Below are 13,201 nucleotides of genomic sequence, written 5' to 3'. Positions count from 1 at the left end.
AAAAAACCCCTTAAAATGGACCAATTTCTACTAGTCATTAGGATACCTTTACTATTGGGCAGTTTGGTAAGGACTACAGGACTTGTGCCAATTTCTAACGCTGAGTTTGATTTTATAAGTTCTTTATTTGATTCTTTGACTGATGTACGCCTACACCAAGATCTACATAAAATTTAAAAAATACCTTGAAATGTTAGCAAATGATTTATACGCAGGGGAATGAGTGTAATGAAATATATGCTTTAAAAAACGCAAATATTCACACTCGCTATCTATCTGTATTTCAACTAGTCTGATGAGCAAACCGAAAATCTATTTCACATTTGGATTTCTCGCGTAATTTACTTTTACTGACCAAGAGTTGTCTTTCTTTGACAGATGGCAGTGTCAGCGTTTCCACTTCCGCTTTCTCTGACGACCAGACGACAGGAAGGCGAACTCCGAATAACATTTTGTGAACGTAAAATTAAACATCAGTAGGCCTATTGAACGAAGAAGTCTCTTGGAAACAAGCAGCACTTGAGGAAAGGCTACACCCTACTACTCAAAATGTCGGAAAGAAAGGTTTTGAATGTGAGTAGGCCTAATCGTTACTGAGCTTTATTTTGTATTGTGGAATTTGTGATAGATCTATACTATAAATTGATGAATAATACTTTTGTATCAGCTAGCCGTTGCCAGATATGTAGGCCTTTATTCACGTTTTGATAGTAAGTTTGAGTAATATCCCTGTGTAAACCTGTTACTTATAATTATTATTTGATTTCAGAAATACTACCCTCCGGATTTTGATCCATCGAAAATACCAAAGATGCGGATGCCCAAAAATAGGACCTTCAGCATCCGTATCATGGCACCTTTTAACATGAGGTATGCTTACTTAATATAAATACAAAGTTTGCTTTAGCAACATTGCAGTTTACTGTATGCAGCTTATATATATAGCGCAAACTGGCTCAGCTCAGATGGCCGAGTGAGGCCCCATTTCACAAACGTCGCGTGCATCTTCAATCCTATGGGTTTGTTATGTTACAGTGTTCCCGTTTACTTTTGAAACTACCAGTCCAGGACTGGCAACTCTAAAATTTAGCAGTGACCCCTTTTTTTTGTCAGTCCCAACTTTTAGCAAATAAAAAAAAGTATGAAAATTACCTGATTTTAATTCTTTTAACATCATGTTCAATGCAATGACATCATATCTGAAGTAACTTCGTTAAATCTACATGTCATTTACATAAAGTTCAGTCACATTATTCTCCTTTTTTTGGGTTAATATTTCAAGCCAAAGTTGCTACAAATATATAGTTAACCTCGTAGCAAAGCGAAATGTGAATTGCTTGCACTAAAAATAGACAAGCGGAAATCCTCATGGTAACAGACAAGCTGACTTCATTCGAAACATATACTTATATGAATATAGCCAATGTTTTGTTCAACAACAACAATTTCTTTACTTTCTTTGCCTGTCCGCAGGGACTGGCAGTCACATGAATTACCGATCCAAGCCTAATTTTACTGGTAAAAGACTGGTAATTATGGGAACACAGTGTTAGGGTAGATTACCCTCAGCCCTTGGATCCCCTTTCCGACCATCCTTAGGTTTAGCCACCCCTTTCGATCGGTTGGTTCTGTGAAATGGTATGTTTCGGCTATCCCTTTCAACTAATTAATGTAATTTATGGTAAATCTGTACAAGTTTTATTAAAATTTTGAGTTTCGGAGAGAAAATGGCCACTGCGCATATGAATAAGTGTGAACAGTTTGGATACTGATCACCATGATCACTAGGTCGACAAGGACTAATAATTTGTGGTAGAACCAGTGGTAAAATTAGATTACTGTATTCGACGTAATAAGCGCCCAGGGTGCTCTCAAAATTAGAAATAGGGGGCTCTTTTTAGAATATAATTTTGGTGAAAGGGTTGAAAGGTTATAGATTTCGTGGTTTATGCTGTCAGCCTGAAATGATACAAAAGTAAAGTCTGTGCGTATTATACATGACAGATATATTTTTCCAGAATTCAATTGCCCGTAATTAAGGAGTGCATTTACACACAAGTGCGTATTATACACAAATAAATAGGACTTGTGTACATTGTTCAATTGGAATGGGGCTAATTGGGATTGTTCACTAGCTAATATATTAGCAAATATCCTCGCGCTTATTAGAGCTTTGCGTTTATTACGCCAAATACGGTAAGTAGGCTAGCTTAACTTCAGTGTGACAATGTGGGTGTAATTCTCATCACTGCGCTAATTGAAATCCAAAAAAGTACACCCAGTAAAGGACAATACTTCCTTTATTTTTTACAAAGAGTTGTTTCTGTTTAAAATATAGTGGTCCTACAGTCAGTTAATGATTGTAGCAAATCACAGAATTGTCCGTCGTACATGTTGTAATAGTTAGCATTTAAGCTATGATATAACTTGATTTGATGCATCCGTCATTTTCAATAACAGTGTCTGAAATAAAGTTTCTTGATCCATTTTGCTCCAGTAGTATTTAATCAAGGGACACCTTTAATTTTTGAAACTTTAACAACATGGCAATGCCAAAGACCCCTTCAACTTTTTGCGAAGTTAATTTCAAACTCTAAATAAGATGATTAATGATATACATTATAACTTGGTTAACAGTTAAAAAGGTACCAAAGGTCCCATTGTGCATGTTGTGAAAGGTTATTTAAGAATGGCATGATGTGGCCCTCTGATTTAGTGTAATGGAAATTAGTGGTCTGCATGAATGAGTTTTATTTTACCTCACAAATGTTACACTTACAGTGTTCCAAATTAAACATTAAAGTTAAAGTTCCTGTTAAAGGAAGGGGTCCTTGTCAATGACATATAATTGCCCTGAATTATCCCTACTTAGATCGGGGGCACGGGTTGCTCAAGTGCCTTGGGCACCCCAGATGCCTGTGATTGTAGGTTAAGATCCAAGTTCGCCCTTGTTATGTTTCTACATTTCTCAGCACCATAACCATGCTTATTGGTTTCGCCAAAGTGGTAAACGTGTCAGACCTGTAACATTTCAGACTTTCCTCCCATATTATGCAGACATATCGTGATATAACTGAAACACTGTTTAAAACAGCGTTGAACCCAACTCACTCACTAAACCTACTAGATCATGCTAAAGTTAAAGAGTTAAGAGATTCAGGGATCCCAAGATTCAAATACTGTTCCAGTTCACCTCAGCTTGCACCAGGATTCCGGGTATCTCCTAATCATGATAAATTCTAGCAGTAGCATTGTTGTTTTTTTATGTTATTTTTTCTGTTTAGCATGTTTAGTAAACATGTTGATGTGTGGAAAAAGTGTTGATTGTGGAACTGTTTTTCTTGACAGATGCAATACCTGTGGAGAATACATCTACAAAGGCAAGAAGTTCAATTCTCGCAAAGAAAATGTGGATGATGAATTTTATCTTGGGCTAAGAATTTTCCGGTTTTACATCAAGTGTCCCAGATGTGTAGCTGAGATTGCTTTCAAGGTAAGATGTCCTCTATCTTAGCATGCTAAGAACAGGGATAACCCCACAATCTTTCCGCAAATATTTTTGAATGTCCGTCATACAGGGCAATGAATTACCACAGGTCCTGTCAATTTTTCACCAGTTCTGATTTCAAAAGTTAAACCTTAATTGCTAGGGATGGGTAAGTCTCGTTTAACTTCATAATTTTATGTTAAACTTTTAACATTTATATTGGAATGGCAAGAATGGGAAAGACGAGAACCCCTTGACTTTCCTGCTTAATTTCGATACTTATCCAGGATATTCCCCAAAACTATTGAATGTTAGCTCTTCTATACATGCTATCCGGAACATCATTCTTAGATGTTAGCGTTAATGTACATAGGCAGTTGTAATCATGGTAACCTGAGTTTACTAATAGATTTATGGACACAGACTTTGGACTATTAGCGAAGTTGCTTCTCTCCTTGCTGAAGTCACAGTAAATTCAAAGGATTGTAAATTAGAAATACAGAAAAAACATCATTTATACTGAGTTGTGTTGAAGTTTGAAATTGTTGGCAAGCTTCAAAAGCTTGATGTTTCACACCACAAGGCCTAATTGTTGTTTCTGTTGATAGACTGACTTGGAGAACACTGACTATGCCCTGGAAGCTGGAGCTGCTCGGCTGTTCGAGGCAGAGAAGTTGGCACAAAAGATGGCTGCTGCTGAACAGAAGGAAAAAGAGGACGAGGAGATGAACCCAATGAAGGTATGATCTTGTGTTGTACGCTGGTGGATCATGATACAGTATTGTTGTGAAATGTATTATTTACCTTAAAAGTACAAAACATTTTTATTTCAAAGTTTCATACATGATATAAGTGCATCAAGATATACTTTGTCAGTTGTTCATATTACAACCCCTCTCTGTATTGCTTAACTTCTGAGTTTTATATAAATACTTTTACTTGATGTGTGATATTATGAAAGAAGATATTTTGATTTATCATTGTTTAGAACAGTTTTCTAACAATGATTTCAATCTTTTCAATTTTTGATTGAACTTGCTTCTATATCATGACCAAATTTGAAAACAATCATCATCACCCTGAAGCTCTTAGCAGTCCAACTTCTTTGAGTGGCAGTCCCTTAGCAGTCACTGTTTTTTTTAACAGGCCACCATCATATAGATAAAATGTTGTTGAGTAAGGTGTTAAACAACAACACAAATAGCTGTGCAAGGTCATGATACCATACATAGATCTTGATACGATACATATTGCGATATGCATGTTTACGTCAAGTTACAAGGAAAAGTCTTGGTTATAAATATTTTAGAGCAGATTCAAAAGGAAAAGCTAGTTGTAGACACATGTTTGCAGTTGGTATGTTTTACCTTAATTACCTGACGCTACATAGTGCTTTTGCTTCCCTACCTGTTACAGTCAATACTTGAACAGAGAGACAGTTGAAACAGACTATAGTCCATGCCCTGATCGAGTTGTCCACCTTGGCGATGTTGGCCTGTACTCCTTAATCTTCTCCGTCTACGCCTACGACAGATGTGTAATTTGGAACAGCCATTTTACCTTATATTTTCATCAGTTTTTTATGTTTTCTAGTGGTTTTTCATCTATATATCCTTTCCCTGATATAGATATCCACTTATTTCAGGAATATTTTTCCGATGACGACACCAGGCAACTTCACACGTTTTGCGCCTTGGTCTCCATCTTTGCCAGTAACATGTTCTGCTTTAACATTTTCTGGTAATCTTATGCTCAGTTCACTTTTTTGCAGAAGTTATTCTATGCATTGTACTTTGTGCTAAAATCTCAAGTCAGAGAAAGACCCACATGATGTTTGCCCTTAGTGCCGGCAGATGTGTTCTTTTGACAATTGATGCTTTGTTTGCTCTGTCATAACAACTGAAGAATTTGCATTTTATGGAAAGGCTTTTGTTAAGTGCTCGAAAAAACTTGCGCAACAGTAGATGATGCCAGGTCCTCCGTTGCCAACCTCTCCCCCTCACCTCCTGCTATGACTTCAGTGACCTCCTATCCATTGAAGCTGGTGCCTCCTGGTCTTCTTTCTCATTTGATGCGCTCCGCTCTGGTGGAATTTTTTAATCAGCATCCATCCGTGCCTTTTGTGAACAACTGCTTAAACATAGACCTGATGACGTAGCTTTGCAGCCGAATTGTCTTTCCCATGCTTTGTTGGACACTTTGTTGGTTCCCATCACTGTTCGCATAACCTAATTATCCGCCTGATGAAAATCACCAGCTATTGCCAGGCCGTGACATCATCTTGTGCTTCTGATTGTTGACATCGTGTCCGATCACCTACTCAGAACATCGACCTCCTCCCCTTCTGGTGACCAGGCACTTGGTACCAGGCGCCTTGGGTCCTATGTTGCACCAGTTCTACAGACACTCAGCACGTCTCTCCTGTTAGGCAACGCCAGTCTGACGCTTCACCTGATTGTCGCCAGACTACTCGCTGCCAAACAGATGACGATCAGAATTTCATCCCCGATTATAATGAGTCGTCCCCTGACAGGAAATTTACACCTGCAGATATGCCGCTTGGCTTGTTGATCATCACCCCTGTGCTTTGCTTGGGCAAGGTGCCTTCCCACCAGATGGAGCACAGGGTCTCAGATTCTGGGGATGTTCTCCTCCCAGGGACCAGTTAGTTGCCGATGTTACTCCAAACTTATTAGAGAAATTGGCAGTTTCTGCAGCATCCCTTTGTCACTCGGGTCACAGGTTCCACCTGCAGATTTGTGCTGTTTGTCCTCTCTTGCAGGAGTTTTATTTATTCTCCCTTATCCCCAAGAAGGGTCTCTCCAAGTTACGGATGACTCACAACTGGTGCTATTCAGTCAACACTGCATCACCGCATTTCCAGATGCTCTCCCTTGGACCATCTTGTCAGACTTGACCGCGTCGGGATACTTACCTGCATGTGCCCATCTATGTAGCTAATCGATGCTTCCCCTGGCTCATCTTTCGGGGGCCGTCACTCCCATTTGAAGTCCCACAGCACCACAGTGGTTATTCACACGCATCACTTAGCCCATCATTGCATTCCTGCACTGGAAGAAGATTCAACGTGTACATCGATGAAGGCATCCCCGGTCATGTCGGCCTACAGGTTCTGACTCGGGAGAGAGATATCACCCTTCAACTGCTCTATTGGCTGGGGTGGATGGTTCAAGGCTACCAAGTTCGAGGTCCACCAAGCACTTTGTCTACCCCTTGACCTCCATCCAATGGCTGACCCTCCTCAGGCTATTGACCTCAAGATCGTACCTCCAGGGTCCGCCTTCAACTATGTCCCCTTCAGAGATTTTTCCTATTGTTTGCGTCTGCTGGAGCAGGCCTTTCTTTCTCTAGTCAGATGCAGAACACCTTGCTTTTGCCCTTTGGTTTCTTCTCTACCTTCAAACCACCGTTCTTTTCCAAGAAGGCTTGTTCTGCGTCAGATCCCCTAGCCTGAAGAGATTGGCGCCGCTACCTCGCTGCCGCCTGATGCTTTAGAAGTGCTTCCTCAGCTTGACTGGCGTACTATGTAGCGAAAGATAAGGTAAAACATGAGCATTTCGGAATAACCTTTATGCCCACCTGGACTCTGGACGCCTGCTGTCATACAGTGAAGAATATGAGGGAGTAAGGGCCAACACGGAATAACTCGGCCATGGGCAATAGTCTGTTTCAATCGTTTATCTGTTCAAGTACTGTCTGTCTGTAAAACGTAGAGAAGCTAAAGCATTGCACTATGTAGTGTTGGGTAAGTATTAAAACATTGCATTTAATATGAAATGCTCATTTTTAGTAGTGAACTTGACGCGCTATTATATAAGTTACAACACATTTTGCAGTATTTGATTGACAAAAACGTTAGGGGGTAATTCAGTAATATATTTTGGACTAGTGTATCATCTCGTATTGATGCAAAAGAAAATGTATCCTGTATTGTATCATCTTATTAATACTCATGATGCACCGTGAACCAATGTATTGTTTCAACTCTAAACAAAAATAAACATGTACTGTACCTGTACAAGATAGAGCTACATACCTACTTTTTCTGATAAAAGCAATAATTGATAATGAATCATGTTAATTAATAACTAGGTGCTGGAGAACAGGACAAAAGCCAGCAGGAATGAAATAGAAGAGCTGGATAAACTAGAGGAGCTGAAAGAGATCAACTCAAAGAAAGCTAACCTCGACCATGAACAGATGATAGAAGTCCATCAGAAGTATGAAGAACTGCTGGCTAGATTGCAAGATGAGGAGGATGAGAAGATTATAGAGTGAGTTGTGACTCACTGCCACCATGACTATACACTTGGGGGTATTCTAGAATCAGATTAGGTCCCCAGTACCTCATGGTAGTTGTAAGAGCTGACGAGAATTTTGATTGGGTGGTCAAGCAATGTGACTTGGCTGATTGCAGCCCAATAGAGTGGTTAGTTGCTCATGCTTTCAGTCACTGGATGACCTAGACCAGATCATTTGATTTCTGCAGTGATAGTGTTGATTGTGGTGCTGTATTTTTGAGTATCTATCGGTATTCAAAAATACTAAAACTGTCATATCTTCTTCATAACAGCCATACAGCATTGAACAGTGCCTAGTCTGCACACTTAAACTGCATGGTTAGCCCAGTTGTCTCAGGTGACGTAACATTTGGTTTGTCACTGTCAGTATCATGCCCATGCTCGTGGGTTTCACCAAGTGGTAAACATCTTAACCCTGCATCATTTCAGCATGTTCAGGCTTTCCTCACACATGAAGCTGATAACTACTGTTGAAGGTGGCGTTTACCTTGCGCTTACTTATGAATTGATAAATTTTCTTGTTCTCTTATTTTTGTCATCTTGTGTGTTATGTTTCCACTCACTGTCTTGCAGGTCTATATTTGGAGAGAAAAATGGCGAGGCAGTGAAGAGATTGGCGGACACTGACAGTGATGAAGACAGCTGTGATGCCCCGCCTGTCAAGAAACAACCTCCCCCAGAGAGACCTACTGATATATTTGCTGAGGTGGGGTTACAGATAATGACAGTATTTGTCACAGTTTGTTACATACAGAATATCTGGATAAGCTTAGTAATCCTCTCAACTTTTCAATCTCTGTGATCTTGTGACAGTAACCATGATAACATAACGCTCAATTTGTGAAAGTTTGTTATTTATGATAACAAATGCATAAAGAATACTTGGTAGTCTGCATCAATTTGCCAGTCCGTTGTGACCTGCCACAATCATGAAATCTTGCTTAAGAACATCCTAAGAGCATTTTTACATTTGTATTGAATATTCATAAATGGTCTTTCAAAAGATTCAAGTCAGATTATGAAATTGAAGTATTTATTATCAATTATACATAACAAAACCTGACTGGCAATTTTAGTTCACTAAGGAACCTTTATCTGTCTGACTCAAATGAAATCAATTTATTTATCATATAATGGGTAGGTTTCTTGGCAGGATAAAGCCAACGGATAAAAATGATATCCGTTGGGGTCATATGCTATATTGGGGAACTATATTGGCTACTGTCACTGTCCGGCTGACACATCACTTACCCTGTGGCGTAATAAATATTAATGTGCGCATTCCAGGAAAACTCGCAATGTTTCGGTAATGTTTTGAGAGATGGAAAGCGATTTTGAAGTTCAGAATTAAAGAATGACATCATATGATAAAGAGGTTATCACGCTTGTGTGTGTGGGGATGGTATTAGGAATAAACACTATGTATTTAGCTCGCCAAGGCTCGATAAATAAAATGTTTATTCCTAAAGCAGAATATTTACCATCCCCAAACACACTCGCGTGATAACCTCTATATAACAGTCTGCGACCTTAGCTACTGGTAAACTCAGATATATTAGTTCAGACTATAGTATAACACCTGTAAACACCTGTAATTAGAAAATAACAAAAGTTAGAGACAATAACAACAAAGGATATTACAGTATACTTCCTCTTTACAATGGTATATGATAAGTGTATATTAAAAGCAAGTTTCTGGTAGAAAAAGTGCATCAAAAAGTGATTTTCCAATAATACTGCCAGGGAGGCCAGTGTACAGGCCTTGTCAGAGTGAGGGACTGCAGTGTTTCAAGGGACATAACTCTGGGGCAGCCAGGGATGAAAGAGTTAACTTAAGTAATGATGCTGAAAGCGAAGTTCAGGCTAGTACTTGTAGTAGCCTAAAAGGTTTTTGGCAAGGACTGTTGTAATAACAATGTTATTACTTCTTATACAGGTGAACCCAGAGAAGAAGAAAGAAGAGACAAAGAAGCAAGAAAGCTGGCAAAGAAGTGTTGGATCTCTGTCATCCAAAAACAGTCTAGCTAACCTAGTCGTGAAGAAAAAGCCTGCTGCAAAGACCAGCTCTACTGTTACCAACAATACAACAAGCCAGTCACAAGCTGTGCCTAATAAGGACAACTCAAGTTCGAAAGACACTGAGCCAAAGAAACAGTCAAAACCTGTTTTATCTGGTTTGAGCATGCTGGGAAATTATTCAGGAAGTGATAGTGAAGAAGTGTCTGAGTAAGAGGTTCAACATGTTCACTGTTCATGTGTTATGTTAGATTGGAATAGGGCCCAAATTACACAATCCCTGATTTTTTTACTCCAGGTTGTTTTGAACTTTATTTGGTTATATGTTTGATAACAAGACATGTATGTGCTCACACAGCAGCACTCTCAACCAGACTAACGACTAACTACGTCAAAAACCTTCAGACATCACTTACCAGCTATATGTTATCCTGGCGACATTGAATGAGATCACAGATGGTGGCGTCCAGCGTGTCATGGCATTCAATTTCACCATCTTGAAAGGAGTCTCTCACTCACAAGATCACATTATGTCTATGAACCAACTTTTAACATTTAACATTTACATTAGACCATGGTCTGTTGAGAACAGTGCATTACCTTGCGTCCTACACAGACAGCAAGCAATTGTTTGGGAAAACTGTTGTACAGGAGTTGACACCTTCTCAGTCTATGACTTACAGCCACTAGTCCAAAACTGAGTCAAATAGAATGTCTTTCTGTCTTCGAAAATTTGGCTGATACTCGTATATGTATACTAGTCAAAGACTAAAATCTACTGACAATACTGCAAATATAAATAAAGATTGACTCAGCGATTTGGGGACTTGTCATTTTATGCAATGATACCTAATTAACTGCTCCTTTTTTTGGATTTTCATTAATGTCTAGGATGTTGTCAGTTTTCATAAAGAATAAATTGAGACTAGCACATAGTAAGAGTAATGCATCAGTCTTTGTCAAAAGCCTTCTCCTGAGGTTGTCTTGCAACATGTGCAGGTGAGGTGATACTTCAGTTACATTTGTAAAGTACTGGTAGCAATTAGATAAACACGATATTTTGCTTAAATTTTTGTCCATGTTTGAGACACATTTCTGTTGGCACTTGCTTGCTGTCTGTGGAAATGAAATGAGAAACAGTTCATTCATGTTTCTTGTTTCAATTATACAAAAAAAAATTCATACTTTTTCTTGTACAGACATATACATGATATATATATATATGATTGTATTTGTACAAAGAAATTGCACATGTTGTACAGGTCCTAAAAGTTTATAATTTTGTATATTCATTGATAGTGACTACTGACAAACAACTTAGATCATGAACTTGATATCATCAGTCACACAGTCATGAATTTGAATCTGAGATTCCATATGTATCATAAATAATAATCTTATGTAGATGGATTGTACAGAACCAGGTTCCAATTTAAACAATTCCTAACTTTTTCAATCAGCTGACATTTTGTCAACAGTCCTTTATTATAAATGTATGATTTGTTTAAAATATTAAGGTTGAAAGAGTGCACTAGTTTCTTTAAAGATACACATTATGATATAAAACTGTTTTACACATCACAAACATCAAATGGGGACTGGCAGTCTCACAAAATGTCAGATGTTTAAAATTTTGTCCTGTTCAAGTGCTGGGTGTTTAAAAACACCTAAATTTTTTGGACTCGTAGTTCTAAACAAGCCATTGTCTGTCTGACCTAGAATACCCTAACTTGCCTATGTTTTGGCTAGTGGAATGAACATCAACTAATTCCTTTCTTCCGTCACAAACTGGGTTCCTAATGTTATCATAAGGGTAACGCTATTTTTCTAGGCATTATCATTTGCAGAAGCCTGAGGTCTTCCATTAACTGCCCGACGAAGGAGGGCAGTTGAAAAGACCGAGGGTTTCTGCAAATGATAATGCCCTGAAAAAGAGCGTTACCGGTATTATAGCTAAAATGAATGGAATTTGTTATCAAATAAAAAGAAACATTTACTGCAATCAACACGAATGTCACTGACCCCATTTTACAAATATGGAAACGTCATAGAACAAACCAGATGACGTCACTATAAAACGTGACGTCACTTTCTCTACCCTATGTTGTCACCTAACAACAGGCTTGATAATGGCCCGTCGTCAAGCAATATGAGGGCATTATCAAGTTACAGTGGCCCGCTCATTTCTGATAACGTGCCGGCGGTTTAATGATAATTCTATCCATTTTAGCTATAATGTCTTTTAGTTAGGTTCCTTAGGCATGCAATTATGGTTTCATTCGCTAATATTGATCATTGTATTGTCTTGGGTTCGGAGACATTGGTGAGATCAATTCACTCTCTCCGCACACATTAGGCTGACATGCCATAATGTAACTGAATACTGTACAAAGTGCATTTAGTGTTCAACGCAACTCACTGATTTGACTTTTTAAGTTTTTAATTGCCACTGTAGGAAGATGCACGATGCAGATGTTAAACAAGTTGTTGACAGTGGAGTATATTAATTACAACCAGAGTAAACTGTAAGCAGTTATGCTGGACCATTCTAGGACCAGTGAATGTATTACTGCAGAAAATCATGACAACAGATTTTATCTTCAGTGATTTTTCCTAGTGAGAACTTAGGGTTGAATTTTTTGTTTCCAGTAGCAAACCTCCCTTCAGCACTAGCAGTATCTACAGTTGGTGGAGCAATATTACATTTTAACTGATGTCATGAATTTCATGATACAAGTTAACAAATCTGTTATGACATCTTCATAATCATCCCCCGAAAAGTAAAATTTGTATTTTAATTCCATTTATTTATGAATGATTGTATTTGATTATCCCCCTTATCTTTTGTTGAATCCATTGTTTTGAATGGAAGGGCCCGGTTTCATAATAAACAATGAATATATAAGATTTTTCATGTTTTTCCTTATTTTGAATCATTCATGAATCTAAATAATGGAAGTCACTGTGAATGGGAGATTGAATGGAAGAAGTGAACCTGCCTTGTGAGGTTTATGTCCTAGTCAAGGCAGGGTCAGCTTATTTGGATGTCATAGGTCATGATGCCTGATTCAAACTCAAACAGTGCCACTCAGCCTAGGTAGGCATGCTTGGAATGTTACAACATATGTTTACTTGAATGTAATTTGGTAATTCTAAAGGAGTATTATTTGGAAAAAAACATGCCTATGAATCTGATTGTTTACGTCACACAATTACATCACAATTGCATACAATCTATATACATAAACAACATGGAATGTAAGGAATCCAAGTTGTAGTGTGTGGAATGCAAAGGGAGGTAACTGCATAACATGTAGGCCACTAGAAAATATGGCCAAAAATATAACCTTGCATTACACCTTCCTCTAGAGTAGAG

The 13,201-nt window shown here is 38.4% G+C and overlaps 1 protein-coding gene across 1 annotated transcript; it reads left to right on the top strand.

Annotated features, from left to right (window-relative positions):
* The first annotated feature begins 416 nt into the window (after window positions 1-416).
* LOC139473799 (splicing factor YJU2-like) lies at window positions 417-13,022 on the top strand. The gene is made up of 7 exons (XM_071256560.1): window positions 417-573; window positions 770-870; window positions 3,349-3,493; window positions 4,096-4,227; window positions 7,601-7,782; window positions 8,383-8,515; window positions 9,746-13,022. Exons 1-7 carry the CDS (start codon window positions 550-552, stop codon window positions 10,037-10,039), a joined length of 1,011 nt encoding a protein of 336 aa, XP_071112661.1. The 5' UTR covers window positions 417-549; the 3' UTR covers window positions 10,040-13,022.
* The last annotated feature ends 179 nt before the right edge of the window (window positions 13,023-13,201 follow it).

This window comes from Haliotis cracherodii, unplaced genomic scaffold (genome assembly GCF_022045235.1).
Source record: "Haliotis cracherodii isolate W230 unplaced genomic scaffold, xgHalCrac1.p SCAF_3, whole genome shotgun sequence".
Taxonomy (NCBI): Eukaryota; Metazoa; Mollusca; class Gastropoda; order Lepetellida; family Haliotidae; genus Haliotis; species Haliotis cracherodii.
This window is presented reverse-complemented; position numbering and strand designations above follow the sequence as displayed.